Source organism: Taudactylus pleione, unplaced genomic scaffold, assembly GCF_031769625.1.
Source record: "Taudactylus pleione unplaced genomic scaffold, aTauple2 ptg000120l, whole genome shotgun sequence".
Lineage (NCBI taxonomy): Eukaryota > Metazoa > Chordata > Amphibia > Anura > Myobatrachidae > Taudactylus > Taudactylus pleione.
Genome location: NW_028284522.1, coordinates 9329468 through 9350145, shown reverse-complemented (window position 1 = coordinate 9350145; position 20678 = coordinate 9329468). Strand labels below are relative to the sequence as shown.

Genomic DNA, 20678 nt, shown 5'->3' with positions numbered 1-20678 from the left:
GGATTGAGAACAGTACTGAGCATTAGAATAATGAGAGTTAGGATCAGTGTAGTGTATGAGGATAATGAGAGTAAGGATCAGTGCAGTGTATGAGGATAATGAGAGTAAGGATCAGTGCAGTGTATGAGGATAATGAGAGTAAGGATCAGTGCAGTGTATGAGGATAATGAGAGTAAGGATCAGTGCAGTGTATGAGGATAATGAGAGTAAGGATCAGTGCAGAGTATGAGGATAATGAGAGTTAGGATCAGTGCAGGGTATGAGGATAATGAGAGTAAGGATCAGTGCTGTGTATGAGGATAATGAGGATTGAGAACAGTACTGAGCATTAGAATAATGAGAGTTAGGATCAGTGTAGTGTATGAGGATAATGAGAGTAAGGATCAGTGCAGTGTATGAGGATAATGAGAGTAAGGATCAGTGCAGTGTATGAGGATAATGAGAGTAAGGATCAGTGCAGAGTATGAGGATAATGAGAGTTAGGATCAGTGCAGTGTATGAGGATAATGAGAGTTAGGATCAGTGCAGTGTATGAGGATAATGAGAGTTAGGATCAGTGCAGTGTATGAGGATAATGAAAATTGGGAACAGTACTGAGTATGAGGATAATGAGAGTTAGGATCTGTGCAGTGTATGAGGATAATGAAAATTAGAACAGTGTAGTGTATGAGGATAATGAGAGTTAGGATCAGTGCAGTGTATGAGGATAATGAGAGTTAGGATCAGTGCAGTGTATGAGGATAATGAGAGTAAGGATCAGTGCAGTGTATGAGGATAATGAGAGTAAGGATCAGTGCAGTGTATGAGGATAATGAGAGTTAGGATCAGTGCAGTGTATGAGGATAATGAAAATTGGAACAGTGTAGTGTATGAGGATAATGAGAGTTAGGATCAGTGCAGTGTATGAGGATAATGAGAGTAAGGATCAGTGCAGTGTATGAGGATAATGAGAGTTAGGATCAGTGCAGTGTATGAGAATAATGAGGATTGAGAACAGTACAGTGCATTAGAATTATGAGAGTTAGGATCAGTGCAGTGTATGAGGATAATGAGAGTAAGGATCAGTGCAGTGTATGAGAATAATGAGAGTTAGGATCAGTGTTGTGTATGAGGATAATGAGAGTTAGGATCAGTGCAGTGTATGAGGATAATGAGAGTAAGGATCAGTGCTGTGTATGAGGATAATGAGAGTAAGGGTCAGTGCAGTGTATGAGGATAATGAGAGTAAGGATCAGTGCAGTGTATGAGGATAATGAGAGTTAGGATCAGTGCAGTGTATGAGGATAATGAGAGTAAGGATCAGTGCAGTGTATGAGGATAATGAGAGTAAGGATCAGTGCTGTGTATGAGGATAATGAGGATTGAGAACAGTACTGAGCATTAGAATAATGAGAGTTAGGATCAGTGTAGTGTATGAGGATAATGAGAGTAAGGATCAGTGCAGTGTATGAGGATAATGAGAGTAAGGATCAGTGCACTGTATGAGGATAATGAGAGTAAGGATAAGTGCAGTGTATGAGGATAATGAGAGTAAGGATCAGTGCAGAGTATGAGGATAATGAGAGTTAGGATCAGTGCAGTGTATGAGGATAATGAGAGTTAGGATCAGTGCAGTGTATGAGGATAATGAGAGTAAGGATCAGTGCAGTGTATGAGGATAATGAGAGTTAGGATCAGAGCAGTGTATGAGGATAATGAGAGTAAGGATCAGTGCTGTGTATGAGGATAATGAGAGTAAGGATCAGTGCAGTGTATGAGGATAATGAGAGTTAGGTTCAGTGCAGTGTATGAGGATAATGAGAGTAAGGATCAGTGCAGTGTATGAGGATAATGAGAGTTAGGATCAGAGCAGTGTATGAGGATAATGAGAGTAAGGATCAGTGCTGTGTATGAGGATAATGAGAGTAAGGATCAGTGCAGTGTATGAGGATAATGAGAGTTAGGTTCAGTGCAGTGTATGAGGATAATGAGAGTAAGGATCAGTGCAGTGTATGAGGATAATGAGAGTAAGGATCAGTGCTGTGTATGAGGATAATGAGGATTGAGAACAGTACTGAGCATTAGAATAATGAGAGTTAGGATCAGTGTAGTGTATGAGGATAATGAGAGTAAGGATCAGTGCAGTGTATGAGGATAATGAGAGTAAGGATCAGTGCAGTGTATGAGGATAATGAGAGTAAGGATCAGTGCAGTGTATGAGGATAATGAGAGTAAGGATCAGTGCAGTGTATGAGGATAATGAGAGTAAGGATCAGTGCAGAGTATGAGGATAATGAGAGTTAGGATCAGTGCAGGGTATGAGGATAATGAGAGTAAGGATCAGTGCTGTGTATGAGGATAATGAGGATTGAGAACAGTACTGAGCATTAGAATAATGAGAGTTAGGATCAGTGTAGTGTATGAGGATAATGAGAGTAAGGATCAGTGCAGTGTATGAGGATAATGAGAGTAAGGATCAGTGCAGTGTATGAGGATAATGAGAGTAAGGATCAGTGCAGAGTATGAGGATAATGAGAGTTAGGATCAGTGCAGTGTATGAGGATAATGAGAGTTAGGATCAGTGCAGTGTATGAGGATAATGAGAGTTAGGATCAGTGCAGTGTATGAGGATAATGAAAATTGGGAACAGTACTGAGTATGAGGATAATGAGAGTTAGGATCTGTGCAGTGTATGAGGATAATGAAAATTAGAACAGTGTAGTGTATGAGGATAATGAGAGTTAGGATCAGTGCAGTGTATGAGGATAATGAGAGTTAGGATCAGTGCAGTGTATGAGGATAATGAGAGTAAGGATCAGTGCAGTGTATGAGGATAATGAGAGTAAGGATCAGTGCAGTGTATGAGGATAATGAGAGTTAGGATCAGTGCAGTGTATGAGGATAATGAAAATTGGAACAGTGTAGTGTATGAGGATAATGAGAGTTAGGATCAGTGCAGTGTATGAGGATAATGAGAGTAAGGATCAGTGCAGTGTATGAGGATAATGAGAGTTAGGATCAGTGCAGTGTATGAGAATAATGAGGATTGAGAACAGTACAGTGCATTAGAATTATGAGAGTTAGGATCAGTGCAGTGTATGAGGATAATGAGAGTAAGGATCAGTGCAGTGTATGAGAATAATGAGAGTTAGGATCAGTGCTGTGTATGAGGATAATGAGAGTTAGGATCAGTGCAGTGTATGAGGATAATGAGAGTAAGGATCAGTGCTGTGTATGAGGATAATGAGAGTAAGGGTCAGTGCAGTGTATGAGGATAATGAGAGTTAGGATCAGTGCAGTGTATGAGGATAATGAGAGTAAGGATCAGTGTTGTGTATGAGGATAATGAGAGTAAGGATCAGTGCAGTGTATGAGGATAATGAGAGTAAGGATCAGTGCTGTGTATGAGGATAATGAGCATTGAGAACAGTACTGAGCATTAGAATAATGAGAGTTAGTATCAGTGTAGTGTATGAGGATAATGAGAGTAAGGATCAGTGCAGTGTATGAGGATAATGAGAGTAAGGATCAGTGCAGTGTATGAGGATAACGAGAGTAAGGATCAGTGCAGTGTATGAGGATAATGAGAGTAAGGATCAGTGCAGTGTATGAGGATAATGAGAGTAAGGATCAGTGCAGTGTATGAGGATAATGAGAGTTAGGATCAGTGCAGTGTATGAGGATAATGAGAGTTAGGATCAGTGCAGTGTATGAGGATAATGAGAGTTAGGATCAGTGCAGTGTATGAGGATAATGAAAATTGGGAACAGTACTGAGTATGAGGATAATGAGAGTTAGGATCAGTGCAGTGTATGAGGATAATGAAAATTGGAACATTGTAGTGTATGAGAATAATGAGAGTTAGTATCAGTGTAGTGTATGAGGATAATGAGAGTAAGGATCAGTGCAGTGTATGAGGATAATGAGAGTAAGGATCAGTGCAGTGTATGAGGATAATGAGAGTAAGGATCAGTGCAGTGTATGAGGATAATGAGAGTAAGGATCAGTGCAGTGTATGAGGATAATGAAGATTGGCAACAGTGCAGTGTATGAGGATAATGAGAGTTAGGATCAGTGTAGTGTATGAGGATAATGAGAGTAAGGATCAGTGCAGTGTTTGAGGATAATGAAGATTGGGAACAGTACTGAGCATTAGAATAATGAGAGTTAGGATCAGTGCTGTGTATGAGGATAATGAAAATTGGAACAGTGTAGTGTATGAGGATAATGAGAGTTAGGATCAGTGCAGTGTATGAGGATAATGAGAGTAAGGATCAGTGCAGTGTATGAGGATAATGAGAGTTAGGATCAGTGCAGTGTATGAGGATAATGAGAGTAAGGATCAGTGCAGTGTATGAGGATAATGAGAGTAAGGATCAGTGCAGTGTATGAGGATAATGAGAGTAAGGATCAGTGCAGTGTATGAGGATAATGTGAGTTAGGATCAGTGCAGTGTATGAGGATAATGAGAGTAAGGATCAGTGCAGTGTATGAGGATAATGAGAGTAAGGATCAGTGCAGTGTATGAGGATAATGAAAGTAAGGATCAGTGCAGTGTATGAGGATAATGAGAGTAAGGATTTGTGCAGTGTATGAGGATAATGAGAGTAAGGATCAGTGCAGTGTATGAGGATAATGAGAGTAAGGATCAGTGCAGTGTATGAGGATAATGAAGATTGGGAACAGTGCAGTGTATGAGGATAATGAGAGTTAGGATCAGTGTAGTGTATGAGGATAATGAGAGTTAGGATCAGTGCAGTGTATGAGGATAATGAAGATTGGGGACAGTACTGAGCATTAGAATAATGAGAGTTAGGATCAGTGCAGTGTATGAGGATAATGAAAATTGGAACAGTGTAATGTATGAGGATAATGAGAGTTAGGATCAGTGCAGTGTATGAGGATAATGAGAGTAAGGATCAGTGCAGTGTATGAGGATAATGAGAGTTAGGATCAGTGCAGTGTATGAGGATAATGAGAGTAAGGATCAGTGCAGTGTATGAGGATAATGAGAGTAAGGATCAGTGCAGTGTATGAGGATAATGAGAGTAAGGATCAGTGCAGTGTATGAGGATATTGAGAGTAAGGATCAGTGCAGTGTATGAGGATAATGAGAGTTAGGATCAGTGCAGTGTATGAGGATAATGAGAGTAAGGATCAGTGCAGTGTATGAGGATAATTAGAGTAAGGATCAGTGCAGTGTATGAGGATAATGAGAGTAAGGATCAGTGCAGTGTATGAGGATAATGAGAGTAAGGATCAGTGCAGTGTATGAGGATAATGAAGATTGGGAACAGTACTGTGCATTAGAATAATGAGAGTTAGGATCAGTGCAGTGTATGAGGATAATGAAAATTGGATCAGTGCAGTGTATGAGGATAATGAGAGTTAGGATCAGTGCAGTGTATGAGGATAATGAGAGTTAGGATCAGTGCAGTGTATGAGGATAATGAAAATTGGGAACAGTACTGAGTATGAGGATAATGAGAGTGAGGATCAGTGCAGTGTATGAGGATAATGAGAGTTAGGATCAGAGCAATGTATGAGGATAATGAGAGTTAGGATCAGTGCAGTGTATGAGGATAATGAAAATTGGAACAGTACTGAGCATTAGGATAATGAGAGTTAAGGCCACCATACACTGTAAGATTTTACACACGATATGCACGATTTTGATCTATCACAACGATCGATCGTGCATATCGTGTGTGTTTTGGCATGCTGTACGATGGCGATGCGCATCCCCGCCGTCGTACATTGGCATCGTGGATCTTATGGAAAAACCATGAGATCTGCGATCCGTCATGCTGTTAAATAGGTAAACTAAGCATCTTGTTAGTTGCCTGGTGGTATTACACATGCCTCATGTGTGACGCAAGAGACGCCCCTTTACTAGATCAGGAACTTTACTACAGCAATTTCCCCGATATCACTATAGTCATTTTACCATTACAAGCAACTGAAGTAACTTGACAGGATGGATCTCTCATACCAATAACATTTGATTTACTTAAATGATGTAGTTAAATATCTTGTAGGGTGATATGCCCCCACATATGTTGGTCCTGCAAACAGTTGTAAGAAGTGCAGTACTACAGTATGATTGGCAAACCATCTCCTTGTCTGAGGTGCCAACTGCAGTAGAGATTCAAGTAGATGATAGCTATGGTAAAATCAGTGAATATACCTAAAGACCACCCCCCAAAAAAAAAAAAAAAATAATGAATCTTTAGGGCAACTAACCAGATCTTTGCATAATAGCCTCACTTTTGGAATTATTATTCAGAAAGGAACGGACTGCGAGCTGTAATGCATTGACCCAGGGAGAATCCCTAATTTAGTTGCTACAACTGTTAGAATAGTTTCTCTAAGGTAATAATTGAATAATCTGAATCATATACACATATATCTGGCTACAAGAAACTATACTCTTCAGTACTACAAGTTATCATTAAACAGAACTGATTACAGTTACGGGGAGGGGGGCTACAAAGATACAATCAATAATAATATTATTACAAGGTGGGGGCTGTACGTCATTTCAAAATTCACTATTGAATCAGTTTCTTAATACAAGATCTTGCTACTGAGAGAAAAATAGCAAAACAAAATTTCATGGCAGAAAATCTGATCTATTCCCAAAAATGATTTGTTGTAATAAATAAAAAAGTAACACCGTTTAGAAAATACTGACTAATCAATGACATGTCATATTGGATTTCAATTGCAGTTTGTAAAGTTGCTGTAACAGCAATATTTTCTCAACAATGAAAAACTAATGAAAACATCCAATTGTGTAGAATTCCAAACACATAATTGTGTATTTTATTCACCACAAGGCTAGTGCTGCGTCATACATTCATTTCCTATTAAAAGCCTAATCTGTTAACAGTAATCCATAAGTATTGCAGTATCAAGCACAAAACATTACCGCTATTCTTACAGTAAAGAGTTTGCTGAGGACTTATGTTCATTTACTTGTATAGATAGCGGAGCAATGCTCTGTTGACTTTGTCATTAATTGACACAAACACATTGGTACATGGCAAAAGCTAATGGGATTTTCATACACTTCACTGGGCAAATGACTTGTTATATAATATAGAAGCCATTAGTTTGCAATATTAATGCTCTTAAAAGTTCATTTTTTTAATGCAATATTATATTTTTTTTAGCTACAACTAGATATAAATTGAATTTCTTACCACTTATATTTTATTAATACACATTTGATCTTAACACATACATGAAAAAAATGTCACCAGGGCAGCTGAGAAGTGTTCAGCACCCTGGCGATGCTGGCTGGCAGTAGTAAGATTACTGTCACTGCTTGCCGGAGCCTCTGCACGTTTGATCTGGCATTGCCGGATCACATATGTGCAGTCGACCTCCAAGACCTACTTGAACTTGCACCTCCACTTTTGTAAAAAAAAAAACTTGAAAAATAGAAAAATAAAAATATTTTATTAGAAAAAAATAAAAAAAATAGATTATGTACTAATACAGCATTTTTCTTGTGCCTTAGCACTATGATAAAACTGTAGCATGCAGAGCCCAATTGATGGCTAATGCTGGTGATAATTAGCGGTTGCCTATTAATAAATACAATTAAACTCTACCTCTGACCAAACCAGTCATTTTCATTGGGTAAAAGGCTTCTCACTTCTTAATAAATTTGCCCCTTTTCCTACTTGTGTTTGAGACCACAGGTGCTCTGTCTGTTGGCAGAAGACACACAACCAAATCCTTAAAGGAAGTCCCTAATCCAAGACATCTCTTTAAACTTTAAAGACTTGACCAGATAACTATCTGCTGCTGTATAAAGTATTTGGAATTTAGAAATCCCGGCCTGTAAAGTAGTATTTGAAAGATTCAATGCTTTTGGGTGTTAATCTTCATCCTCACACATCTCAGCTACTACATTTCAAAAACATAAATTAAAATGTTCTCAAATGGCTGGACTAATTATATCCATACAGCTAAGTGACCTAGAAAAAGCTTTGAAAAAAAAATGCTTCAGAAGTTTGAATTACAGGCAATTAATCAAGATTTAGATGTGGGAAAGGAAAGTGGAAAACTTGCACAAGCGTAAAGAAACTGCTAGTACTTGTTATTTTTTTCTGCACATATCTACATTATTAAGGGTATTGTAAAATATTGGAAACAAAGCACAGAGCTGTTTGGAGAAATACTGGATGTGACATATTTCCATTGGCATAAAAAAGTACAGCATGTCATAAACCATAGACACAGAATCGTATGTATATTGTTGGCAACCACAGAACTTCAAACAAACAATGACCTTGAATAAAGTATATCCATATAAACATACAGCTGTAGCAAGCTGCAAATGTATATTAACACTGGGTGTTCCTGTCATGGCAAATCCCATACGGTACGATTTCCACAAGTGCAATGTTAATGTTAAACACCAAACCATTTATACGTTTACTTGTAATTGTTAAAGTGGGAAAAAAATAGGTAAAAGATCCAATCCCATTTTAAATTACATTGCAACTAAATAAGTGCATTTTACTTGTCTCACTATTCCTCGATATTTTACCACAAATGTTTTTTTACTCTTTAATAAATACATCAAATCATCGATTTTATACCAAATAATAGCTTTTTTCTAACCAAAGTTTGTTTTTAAATAAACACTAAAAATGTTATGTAATGACCATATATGGACAGGTCCTGCATTTACATCGAACCTATACATTATATACTTATTGCATATCCTCACAAAATGTCTTGGGAAAATTATCCAATACAGACTAAAGACTGTATCAACTGCCAGAATAACTAAACAAAAAATATAGTATATCGAAACCACTGAATGTTTCCAGCCATGCTATATAGCCTTTTTTTTGTATAAAACATCTCCCACCTGTTGGTCAGGGAGCTTACTGGAGGCTATGCTGATACTACAACATGTTGTAATAAACTCCACTTTTTCTTTTTGGAAAACTACAACTTGATTGGTCAATCAATTATTTACCTTTGTACCATAGTCATGGTGAGATGATAAATTACAGATTTTAGTGATACAGGTTGAGTATCCCATATCCAAATACTCCGAAATACGGAATATTCCGAAATACGGAATATTTTTAGCATGACTGAGATAGTGAAAACTTTGATTTTTGATGGTCCAATGCACACAAACTTTGTTTAAGGCACAAAATTATTAAAAATAAAGTATAAATTGACCTATAGGCTGTGTGTATAAGGTGTATATGACACATAAATAAATTTCATGTATGTACACAAACTTTGAGGCACAAAATTATTGAAAATATTGTATAACATTACCTTCAGGCTGTGTGTATAAGGTGTATATAAATCATAAATGCATTCTGTGTTTAGATTTGGGCCCTATACCTAAGACATTTTAATATGGTATGCAATTATTCCAAAATACGGAATATTCCGATATCCAAAATACCCCTGGTCCCAAGCATTTTGGATATGGGAGACTCAACCTGTATTACTGGTGGTAATAAATTCTGAAAACATTTCATTTTAAATTAATGAATCTACAGCATCTAAGATTTGAGTGGTGGTAACTGTCAGTCATTTTCTGAAAAAGGAAAAAAAAACACATAACTAAATAACAGAGAACTGAAAGCGATTGTCAGTTACCTCTGCTCAGTCAACAGATGCTACACTCTGTAACAAAAAACTAATGTTAATTAAAAAATGGGCAAGATTCCTCATCCACAAATACTGAATCTGCTTAAGTGTTAGACAGTCTGGCCTATTTTCCTCTATAACAGGAAGGCATGGGGTTCCCTAGTATAATGAAAAGGTACCCAGTTGCCCATGGTCTATTATACTGTGACCAATAGGTGTCAGGTGTCCTATACCTGTGAAACAATCCAAGCCCCCTACAGGTCGGGAGGGTCATGACCCCAAGCACTTCTCAGCAGTGGTGTGAAGGGCTCTGAATGGGGGTACTCTGTATTTGGAACTCCCACCACTCCATAGAGGTAGTTGCTCTGTGCTGGCCACCTTGGGACTGGGTTTTTGTATGACTGGGTGACAACAAGCTCTAATAGTGGAAACAAGCCTAGGCTGCATAGTGCTGGACAGATTGAGGATTTAGGGAATTGGTGTGTTGTTGTCTTTTTAATACTATTTTTAACTATACAATATGGCATCTGTGGTCTGAGTTGAGGTAACTTTAAACACATGTATCTTTTGGCTACTCAGCTGTGTATCTTTTCTGCAAGTGATTGACAATTGCCTCTGCTCAGACGGCATATGTTGCTAATTCAGTCATTTTAGTTGGAAAGCAAGTATCAATGCGTGATACATCTGTATAATGGCACTCCTATGGCTTACACGTTAAATGCAATTTAGTGACAGCCTAAAACTACATGTTATTCTGCATGTCAAGTCAAAATTAACTGTAATTGGTAGAAATAAACCAAACTGCTATGTAAGGTGTCACTGAGCTTTTGCAGCAAGCAAAAAATAACCAGATTTTAACATCACATCAGAGGTGAAATTATCAGCTGCTGCTAGTAATGTGCTGTTGCTCAACCAAGATTCCTCTCACAGTAAGGATCTTATATACAAATATATTTCATATCATTATTTATTATCTTTATAATGGTGTGTTATTGTAATCAATATGGAAGTAGGAAGTGATTTCATCTTACTTTATTTGTCATCGCAAACCCAAATACCGTTTTTACCAGATTTATTGCCTTTACCTACAGTATTTATCAATCCTGGCAGCCTACAAATGCCATTGCCAGGTATCACAATCTGTGGCTATCACAGAGGCTCTTACGCAATAGCTCCCCCCGTAAAGAATAGCGAAGACTAGTTACCACCTACAGTATTTGCCATGGATAGTGGCAGTACCAGCACTGCTAGCTGTCCTCCTATGATATTGCCATTTTTTTCTTATTACAATCATTTAAAAAAATATATATTTATTATCGTTTTGCTTAATTTATTTCTGCACCTGGAAGCCCGAGACCAAGATCTAGGCACAGTGCCAGGGCCGTATTATAGGCGGGCGGATGGGGCGGTCGCCCAAAGGTCCCCACACATTGGGGACCCCCATATTGCCACAAACATTCAGGCCACTCTGGACCTGCTCTGGCTGGCTCCCGGCAGCAGACAGCAGTGACAGTACAATTACTGATGGACCGTGACTGATGATGGAGGCCCCACCCCCTCTCAGACATAATTCCGTGCTTTGCGGGTGTAATTTAGGGGATGGAGCCTACTGCTGTGAATTGCCCATCCCCATCAGAAGCCTGATTCCACAACAGGTAGTGTGTAACTGTGTATGCACTCTGGGCCTGATTCAGAGCCGCTCGTAAGCGGCCGCTCGTTCGCTCCGAGCGATGTTCGCACATCTGCGCATGCGTATGGGTCATAATGCACATGCGCCAACCAGTCAGTGCGGTCGGAAATCGTGTGTTCGCAAAACAGCGAGTGCCTGCTAATTTGACAGGATGAGGCGTTTGTGGGTGGTAACAGGGGAAGGTGCTTGAAAATGGGGAGTGGAGATCCGAACGCAGGCGTGCCAAACGGTCAAAACGGGCGTTTTAAGGGTGTGCATAATTAACAAAGCAGTGTCATCGGCCACGTCACTTGGTTGTCTCTTAGCCTGAACTGTTCGCATGATTGCGGTAGGAAAATCCAACCACAAGCACTGCGAGCAGTTCAGACGCCTTTCGATGTACTCGATTAATCTAATAAATAGCGGAGATGACGAATGATGCGAACGGCCAGGGGGCGTCTTTACAAAATAGCGAGCGCATATTTCGTTCGCTTGCTCTGACATAGAGGCGTCAACAGACCGCAAAGAGCGAGCGCTCTATTAAAATATCCGGCCCCTTTTTCTGAACGAGCAAGCGCAAATAGCATACGGCTCTGAACCAGGCCCACTGTCTCTTCTCTCCCTCCCTCATCCTATCTCTCACCCTTTCTCCCTTCCCTCCTATTCTCTCTCCCTCCTTCTCCTTCTCTCTATCTCTCTCCTCCCTTTCTCTCCCCTCTCCCTCTCCCGCTCTCTCTCTCTCATGACTTCTCTCTATCTCCCTCCCTCTCTCACTCTGCCTCCCTCTATCTATCTATCTATCTATCTATCTATCTATCTATCTATCTATCTATCTATCTATCTATCTATCTATCTATCTATCTCCCTCCCTCCCTCCCTCCCTCACTCTGCCTCTATCTATCTATCTATCTATCTATCTATCTATCTATCTATCTATCTATCTATCTATCTATCTATCTATCTATCTCCCTTTCTCTCTCCCCCTCCCCATACTTCCCTGAAATAGTCGCAATCTCTCTGACTCACTGAAGAGTCTACAAATCTCCCTGATTACACCTTTTCCCCAAGAAAACAGAGATACATTCAAATGGGTTCATTAGTATCATTGCCCAGCATTGGTTATAAGGCACAATGATCCCTATGGCTACATGTATTTTCTGAAAAGTATCAGTGTGTTGTCGTCAACAAATAGATCTTACTAACTGCTTTCGGGCTTGTTTACATCTGGATGTAAGTACATTTTATGGCACGCCTCTCAGATGTAGCAGTACACGCCCACTTTAACAGTAGGTGTTGCTTTCACAATCTACCTGAAAAGCTTTTTGAAAAGTAGGCAAGTATACCCCTCCCTTTGTCTCTCTCTTTCTTTCTCCCTTTCCCTCCACCCCCTCTCTCTCCCTCTCTGTCCCCTACTTTCTTTCCTGTCTCTCCATCTTCCCCTCCCTCACTTTCTCTCCCTCTCTTCCTCGATTTTGCTCTCCCTCCCCCCTCCCTCTCTATGACTCCCTCCCCCTCTCCTCCCTCTCTTTCACTGTCTCCCTCCTTGTCTCTCCCTATTTCTCTCTCCTCTCTCTCCTCTCTTTTCTCTCCCCCATCTCTCCTTCTCTCTCTCTCTGACCCCCCACTGAAAATCCTGTCTGCTATGCTGGCGGGAGTTGGGTCCCAGCAGTGTTGGGCGGACATGAAGTAGTATGCTGCGACCTTGCCGGTCAGTGGAAAGCCTGGAGACAAGGTAAGAGGTGTAGTAGTTGCTGAGTGGAGCCGTGGCAATTTTATTCATAGGGCCCTCACAAACTTTAATCCGGCCCTACGCAGTGCACATACGGACAGGTGAGCTCACCTGCCTTGGCATTTTTTTTTTTGCTGTTGTTAAATACACCCGAAAATTATTTTCTATTGGTGCTCATTGTAGTGATAATTTTTTTTTTCCTCAGGACTATTTGATGTATTATTATTATTATTATTATTATTATTATTATTATTATTATTAATCCTTGGAAAAGCTCTAACTCTGATGAAAATGGTTCCCTGTGTATTAGGCTGAGAAATCAGACTGCTGCAAGCACCCGGCTGAACTTCCTGTATAAGCACCAATGGAGGCCATTGGCTAATTGGACTTCCTGTTCTGATTATGATCTTCAAGGATTTGGTACAAATCTAACCAACCTGACTGACAAATCTGCATGCGCTTGGCCAGTTTTAGTTTGAAATCCCAATTCAGTAGCTAATTTATTTGTATTGATCAAACATCAAATAAGCGCTCCAATAAGGATGAGCTTTAATCACTGACACAGATATGATCTTATTGTTAATATGTAGTGTCTATACAGTCAGGTTACTTATCAGGATTGATAAAGGATATGATTGTATTTTAGGATTGAAATATAATTACTTGGAGATTAGAACCTCCAGCTTGTTTTATTGCAAAGATTCCAATCAACAATTGTCAGTTTACCTCTATCACTATATTGCTGTACTTATCACTTCAAGCCTTCTTAAACAGCGAATTAACTTAACATCTTGGAACAGTTGCAAGCATGTATCCAAGCTATTGATCTCTATTTTCTATTCAGTTCCAACTAAAAAAGGCTGACTTCAGTGTCCTTCAATAGAGCTAAGGACAAGAAGTCTAACATTCATGGGGAAAACTTGTTCCCTGTGATTATAGTTTAAGCTTAAATACTTAATTTTTGATAATTTGTTGGGGAAAAAAGTAATGCAGAATGTATTTATGTGAAAATATTCTCATGGGGGTAAATGTAATATCCGGCGAGTCTGCCCAATGTTTTAAATTGTCAATTCTATAAAAAACAAAACCACCCGGATTGTACTGTATATATCTGGTGAACAGACTCCTAAATCTTTACCATTAAATAGAGATTAAGGGGTCTATTTACTAAGCAGTGTTAGGAGACAGAGTGAAAAGTGATAAGAAAGTGATAAGGTGCCAGCTAATCAGCTCCCAACTGTCATTTTTCAAACACAGCCTGTGAGATGACAGTTGGGAGCTGATTGGCTGGCACCTTATCACTTTTCACTCTGTCTCCAAACACTGCTTAGTAAATAGACCCCTAATTTTTTGGGAGAGTGGATATTTGTACACATTTTTTTTATGTATACACATATACATAATACATGCATACATTTCTGAATGTACGCAGAGTTGTAACAGGGCTTCACAAAGCCCCCGAAGTGATGACATCATAACTGCATACCGAGGAGGCGGGGCCGGCAGCGCAGGTACAGATATCACCACCGGCAAACACTCTCAGATGTCTGGAGCGCCCAACGGTGCTGTAGCAGTGACACTGGCTGCAGGGTTCCATTCCAGGGACCATGGGGCAATGTCGGTGCCACCCACAGAGCACTGCGCTCTGTGCGATGGTACGGCTTGCACACCCCTAGGTACGGCCCCGTATATACGTAGTGGAGTGTTCCGCAGCTGCACTAAACATTTTAATTTCATAAATATTCCATTCTCAAACAGATGGGAGGTTAAAAGGGCAACGGTTAAAAGTTTCATATTTTAAATCCTTACTCTCGACAAAAGAACTTCATTTCAATTATCAACACAGCTTTTTTTTTTCTTCGATCCATTACACGTATAACAACCAGTTCAAAAACAAATGTATCCTGAAGTCCATTACCATAACCCATCTGCATTAGTGCCCTGGTTGCGCAGCCTGAAAGAGCAGGCGCCACATTATCCCATTTCAGGAGGTTAACAGCTGGCATGTATATTTGCAGATAGATTCCAAAATGTGCTGAGTGCAAAACAGGTTCTTTTAATATGGATGCTGTCAAAGCTGCAGGAGGAGAGGTAAAATAGTATATCCACTGTCAGAGCATTGGTAGGACACCTGCCCTTCCAGTGACAATGCTGTTGTTACAGGCTGCACAGACAATCTGTGTATTGTAATGAAGTAGACAGGCTAAGCAGGGACACCAGTATGTATGTTGAGCCTCATCTAGTAATGGTGTCAGGAAGACATGTTATTAATGGATTATGTACATGATATTCCTGAGTTTCAATCTTGTAAATAAAGGAGAGACAAATCCTGTAAAAACACCTACAGCAGCATTAGGTAATGGAGCAGTCACTCTGACATGGGACATGCAATGACAACTGGGAGCGCTGCTGTCAGATTTCTATACTGTAGGTGTGGAATATAATCTCTATAGTTGTACATTTAAGATTATGGGTCATATGTAACACTCTTGCTTTGTGGGAAATCCTCCAAAAACAGCCATTTTCTGAGGATTTCCCCATAAACTATCTCTCTAATATATTATTTTTTAGTAATTAACAAGTTTCTATGATTATTTAAATACACAAAGAAAGGACAGAAGAAAGCTACAAAGAAAGGACAATGCATTTAGTAGATGTGGCATGGGGGCACATACATGCCATTACATTAACATCATCTAATGGTCATAAAACCCCTTTAGCATAAATTATACCCATTACAATTTACACTTTATTTGATAAATATTATCCATAAGTAATTGTTGTGATTTGGTTCAGATATCTAGTAATACTTCCTTTGTTTTGATACTTGTACTCCCTAGAGGTTGGGTACAGGATACCAGCGCTTGGGATCCCGGTGGTCAGAATCCTGAGACCGGCATTCCGACAGGGTTTGGGTACCGACACCTGTTGGTAAGTAACCTAACCCTCCATGTCTAGTGCCTAACCCTATCCCTCCCTATAGTGCCTAAACCTAACCCTCTCCCTAACCCCACTACTTACTGTCGGGATGCCGGCGCTGGGATTCTGACTGGTGTCGGAATTCCAGTGCCAGCATTCCGAGTGACAGCATCCCGACTGACAGGATTTAAACTACATCCCCTCTCTAGTACGTACTTCCTTCAAAGTGGTATATATATTGCATGTATTACCACCATTTGATTTGCAGTAGGTATCACCTGGTGGCACTTCTTCAGGTTGATATATATCTCACTTTAATCTCATACAAATTCATTAGATTCTTAGACAGATTTACAAGAGCTGCAGGAACTCAAATAAAGGAAGATTACTTACTGAACCTTGCAGTCCTTCAGTACCCCTCTAATTCTCCAGCCAGTCCATTGGGAGACATAACTGACCTCCAGCCCATGAAGACCCAGGAGTGAACACCCACTATATAGCAATATGTGCTCTTATTATAGAGCTAAACCAAGTCTTCATCTTTGCCATAAATTCCAATAAGCACTTAAAAATGTCCCCAGTCCTAGTGATGTGAGTAGAGTGGCCAATCTAGGAAACAGACTGTAGATCGCCCTGAGCCAACTAATCAGGACTAGATTGTACTGAGCCATTAGACAAGGCCTTTATGAACAAGTGCCATTCATTTCTTCCCTGGCTTTGCAAAGTGAGACTTCTTTCCTTACAAAAAAACCTTATCATAGCTTAGAGACAGTGGGAAGAACTACACTATATGATTTGTGACCCAGCCGATGGTGCAATGCAATGTAACAATACATTGTGTGCGCCATACACACTGCACGATATGGTGTACGACGGCGCAGTGTATCGTTACATGCTGCATATAACAGCACTGCATCGTTCGTTGCATCGTCTCATCTGTCGTGCAAAATAACAGATGGGACGCTGCGATGAATGACCATCGCTAGCGACGCATCAAATGATGTGTACGATATATCTTTCCAATATGCATCGGAACGATATATATTGTATGATATCTCATATAGTGTGTACCCAGCTTTAGGGAGCAATTTGTGTTTAAAATTGGGATTCAAACTTTATATAAGAATTAAATATAACATATAGATAGTAATCTGTATATACATTAAAAACTTATAATTGACATGTATTATAGAAACATTATGTGTATTTATAATGCAGTTCATGCAAAGTAATATTACTTTTGAATAGATTATATTTTGACCATTGAAACTATCAATTTCACATCTATAACCAACTGCTAATCCTATATTTTTTATAATAATCTTAATATTGGAGATTTATTTGCCGAGTCATTCTTTAGGCATAACTGTGGTTACCTATTTTACATGGAAAATACCATTATCTGCACGCAATTGCATGTGACTCTGAATAGTCCGCTCAATGTCTATTCAAATATTGCATAGATAAGTCAAAAGAGTGTTAATCATAAATAAGTAAAATCAGATTGACATTTTGTTACCAAATTAACAAACGTGATATAACAAGTTAATGGATTTGAAGTTCATTTAATAACATTTTGTACTATTTTATCTGATGTTTGTGTGATGCAATGAATAAACTAACAAAAAATACTGATGTTAATTATACTATGTTTAGGTTGATAAACTGAATTTCCATTTACAAATTTTGGCGTTCAATTTGAAGTTCTACATATATTAAATAAGATTGTCGTTTTTGACTGTAGTGGTCCTAGAAAATTATATCTGATGGTTGTAACTAAATATGTGTCGTGATTTACATCAATCCTAAAATAAGATGTCAATCAGAACATATAGGTCTATTTACTAAGCCTTGGATGGAGATAAAGTACCAGCCAATCAGCTCCTAACTGTCATGTCACAGGCTGTGTTTGAAAAATGACAGTTAGGAGTTGGCTGGTTTATCTCCATCCACTTTATTTTTCTCCAAGGCTTAATAAATAGACCCCACAGTTTTTAATATTAAATACCCTACTATTAGAATAGTTACGGTCCCCAAAGTAATGCAAAACATAGTCACCATTCTGTCACCTAATGGTAATTCCTATAAATGTATTACTTACACATACAAATATGATTTTGTCCTGGTTCAAGAGCACCGATTGGTCAGTGTCCACTGCAAATTTGTAAGTATTAAGAGTACCGATTGGAACAACATATGATACAGCTATCAGCAGGAGGAGCATGGAACCTATACTGTGATATCAGAGATGATTGGGGTCAGTGGCGGGCTGGGCCGGGGGGTATGGTGCCATGTGCCCCCCGGGCCGCAGCGTCATGCGGGCCGCGGGCAGTCTGTGTTACTGTGACACAGACTGCACCGCATGTGTAGCGCTGACCGGATGGAGTGACAAACACACAGCCGCTGGCACCGGCAGCTGTGCATTTGTTTTGAACAGCAGCCAATGAGAGTCTGTCAGACTCTCATTAGCTGCTGCGCCCACTGCAGGAGCCGCTCCATCTTCCGGCTCCCGCAGTGGGCAATGGGAGAGAGGTCATGATGTCATATGACATCTCTCCCGTAATGCAGAGCGGCCCGGCCCGGGAGGACAGACAGAGGAGCAGATGGCGGCAGCAGGAGCGGGGATTCAGGTAAGTTTTTTTTTATTTTTGTTTTTTATATTACGTGTGTCTACAGGGGGGGTCTGGCACTACAATGAGGAGACCACTACTGGGGCCACTACAAAGGGGGGCATTACTACTAGTGGGGGCACTACAAGGGGGGCATTACTACTACTGGGGGCACTACAAAGGGGGGCATTACTACTACTGGGGGCACTACAAGGGGGGTGGGGGACTCCTACTACTGGGGGCACTACAGTGAGGAGACCACTACTGGGGGCACTACAAAGGGGGGGACTACTACTACTGGGGGCACTACAAGGGGGGTGGGGACTACTACCACTGGGGACACTACAAGGGGGGTGGGGACTACTACCACTGGGGACACTACAAGGGGGGACTACTACTGGGGACACTACAAGGGGAGGGGACTACTACTAGGGGCACTTCAATGGGAGGGGACTACTACTAGGGGCACAGCATAGAGGGAAGGGGACTACTACTAGGGGCACTGCATAGGGGGAGGGGCTCTATATAAAGGGCAATACTGGGTGTACTGCATAGGGGGGAGACTACAACTGGGGGCACTATTTAAGGGGCATTGCATAAGGGTTACCACTATTGGGGGCACTGCATGGGGGGTGGACTGCTACTGAGGGCACTATATAAGGGGCACTGCATAGGGGGTACCACTATTGGGGGCACTATATAAGGGGCTTACTACTGGGGGCACAAGGGGCACTGCACAGGGGGGACCACTACTGGGGGCACTATATAAGGGGCTTACTACTGGGGGCACAAGGGGCACTGCATAGGGGGGATCACTACTGGGGGCACTACTGGAGGCCTGCATAAGGGTGTTCTCTCCTGTGGCACATGGGGGCACTGCATATGGGCACTACAACAGGGGGCTGCCCCATATCTTTATTTTTACCTTACATTAATCCCATATGGGCCCGCCACCTCCCTGGAACACTTGAGGGGGGGCGGCGCCGTAGCACGCACGTTTTTCGGGCACCCTGGCTACACGCTACTCCTAGGCCATGGCCGCCTGCATGCATTTGCCCCCCAGGCTAAAAGTTGCCAGCCAGCCCCTGATTGGGGTATATTAAACTGTGTTCAGAAATGCATCTGTTCAAATTAGCTACAAACTCTGAACACTCAATATGACACTGAGGAAATTACCACAAGCTTCAAAAACCACCTGTATAATGTACAAATACATAGCTTACTTAAAATTACTACATGGTCTTGAACTTCTTAATCAGGTGAAACAATATGGAACCATCAAAATATATTGAAAGCCAAATGCAATAAACATACAACAAGGAAAACATTGGCCTACCAGCAAAAGGCACAGGGGCATCCTTGTCCAATGCAACCAGAGGTGGGTCCAGAATGACTGTGTCATTATTTTCGGTGATGACTCCATGATATGAGGTCTCAATCCATGGCTTGTGCTTATTCACTGAGACAAATGGAAAGAGATCAACAGTGTGAATACCTTTAAAATCGCATTTATATTACTACTCAGACATCTGTTCATGCATGTTATTGATGGCAGGCAGGTAATCATGGATAAGATATTAACTGCTAATGGGATATACTTATCTATGTGTAGCATTTTAGTGTTGGCTCAATATTGATTTAGTACTTTTTTATGTTGTGCACCATTATTATTATCACGCCAAAGTTAGAAAAGCATAGTGTGACTCCTGTTTGTTTCTAATGGGGAGCTGTATCCAGCCTTGGCGAGAGCTAAATTTGAATAGTTGCCCAAAGCAACTAATCAGCTTCTAAAGGAGCCCATACATCTGCGTATTGCCCCAATTCCCCGTTCTGCCGGGGTCAGGAAATTGGTGAAATCCAACATGTTAGAAATCCTCAATAAACTGATCCTGACCAATAAGCATCAGGATCGGTGAGTCAGGGATTTTTAACCTGAATTTTTTCCCAGATCCTCTGAAGGATCACTGATTATCGATGTACGCGGATCTGCGTTTTTTGAACGTCGTTGGCGGATCGGATCAACAGAACGGGTAATCGAGGCCGTAGATGTATAGCCCACATATCTGTCATTTCAAAGTCATTTTCTAAATGAATGACAGTTAAAAGCTGATTGTTTTCTTTGGACAACTTCTCCACT

At 40.4% G+C, this 20678-nt stretch overlaps 1 protein-coding gene across 1 annotated transcript in view; it reads right to left on the bottom strand.

Annotated features, from left to right (window-relative positions):
- CLSTN2 (calsyntenin 2) overlaps positions 1–20405 on the bottom strand; it is a 569746-nt gene extending 549341 nt beyond the window's left edge. Inside the window, exons 1-2 of the mRNA XM_088472076.1 lie at positions 20345–20405; positions 19878–20000 (exon numbers count right to left, since the gene is read on the bottom strand). Coding sequence (XP_088328202.1) covers positions 19878–20000; positions 20345–20405 — 184 coding nt within the window. The remainder of the gene's footprint in view (positions 1–19877; positions 20001–20344) is intronic.
- Positions 20406–20678: the final 273 nt, after the last annotated feature.